This window comes from Phaethon lepturus, unplaced genomic scaffold (genome assembly GCF_000687285.1).
Source record: "Phaethon lepturus isolate BGI_N335 unplaced genomic scaffold, ASM68728v1 scaffold1011, whole genome shotgun sequence".
Lineage (NCBI taxonomy): Eukaryota > Metazoa > Chordata > Aves > Phaethontiformes > Phaethontidae > Phaethon > Phaethon lepturus.
The window spans coordinates 60,610-61,519 of NW_010519614.1; the positions used below are offsets into that span (position 1 = coordinate 60,610).

General features: G+C 37.6%; 1 protein-coding gene across 1 annotated transcript in view; it reads left to right on the forward strand.

Annotated features, from left to right (window-relative positions):
• The window catches only part of LOC104628484 (mucin-5AC-like), a gene marked incomplete at both ends in the record, with an annotated part of 66,879 nt that overhangs the window by 60,269 nt on the left and 5,700 nt on the right, over nucleotides 1-910 (forward strand). The window contains 2 exons of the mRNA XM_010297092.1: nucleotides 1-87; nucleotides 624-803. The exon at nucleotides 1-87 is cut by the window's left edge and continues 1 nt beyond it. Of these exons, the coding sequence (XP_010295394.1) occupies nucleotides 1-87; nucleotides 624-803 (267 nt within the window). The remainder of the gene's footprint in view (nucleotides 88-623; nucleotides 804-910) is intronic.

The following is a 910-nucleotide window of genomic DNA, read 5'->3' on the forward strand; positions in this document are numbered from 1 at the left end:
AATGGGACCTTCAGGGTTATCACTGAAAATATTCCCTGTGGCAACACTGGGACAACTTGCTCAAAATCTATCAAAGTTTTCTTAGAGGTAAGAAGGTTTTGCACATAGACCAGTTTTGTTCTGTGTCTGTTTAGGGCTTAGGAGAAGCCTAAGATATCCATTGCTTCAAGGAAGTTGGAGAAATATTTCAAAAAGCAAATCAACTTGTAAATTAAGCTTATATCAGATTCAAGTGAAATAATCATTAGAGCTTCCCAGCTTTCTATCTTTTCCATTTCCCACCCTATCTTATACCACTCTTAGGCAAACTATAGATCTATAGGAAAACTGTGGTTAGCAGAAATTTAGCCTATCATGTCAGAAGATTATTTTATTTCATGCAGTGTGGTTCCTCCATGACTACCAAAACACCCTTTTTTGACCTACGCCATTTAAGATACCTTTTTGCCACAGTTCCAGGAACTTGCAATAATTTGAACTATATAATTTTGATTTATTGCATTTGGATTAGTTGTTTTCATTATATAAATTATTCATAGTACTCTTGAAAGCAGAAAAACATGTTTAAGAGCACAGCTGCAGCTACTGAGTACATTTCTAATCATCTTTTCCTCCTGTTTCAGAGCTATGAACTAATACTTGGTGAGGAACATATCAGTGTCGTAAAGAGAGGACAAAATGATGAGGTGCCATACACAGTTCGCTATATGGGTATGTACTTGGTAATTGAGATCACAAGCGGACTGATCCTCATGTGGGACAAGAAAACCAGCATCTTCATCAAGCTCAGCCCTGATTTTAAGGTGCGGAACTAGCAGTTAAATGGCAATTTACAGTCCAGATTTGGACTGGGTGTAAATTTTGTTGAGACCCTACCAAGATCCCAAACAGGTGATGTCTCTAGCATTCC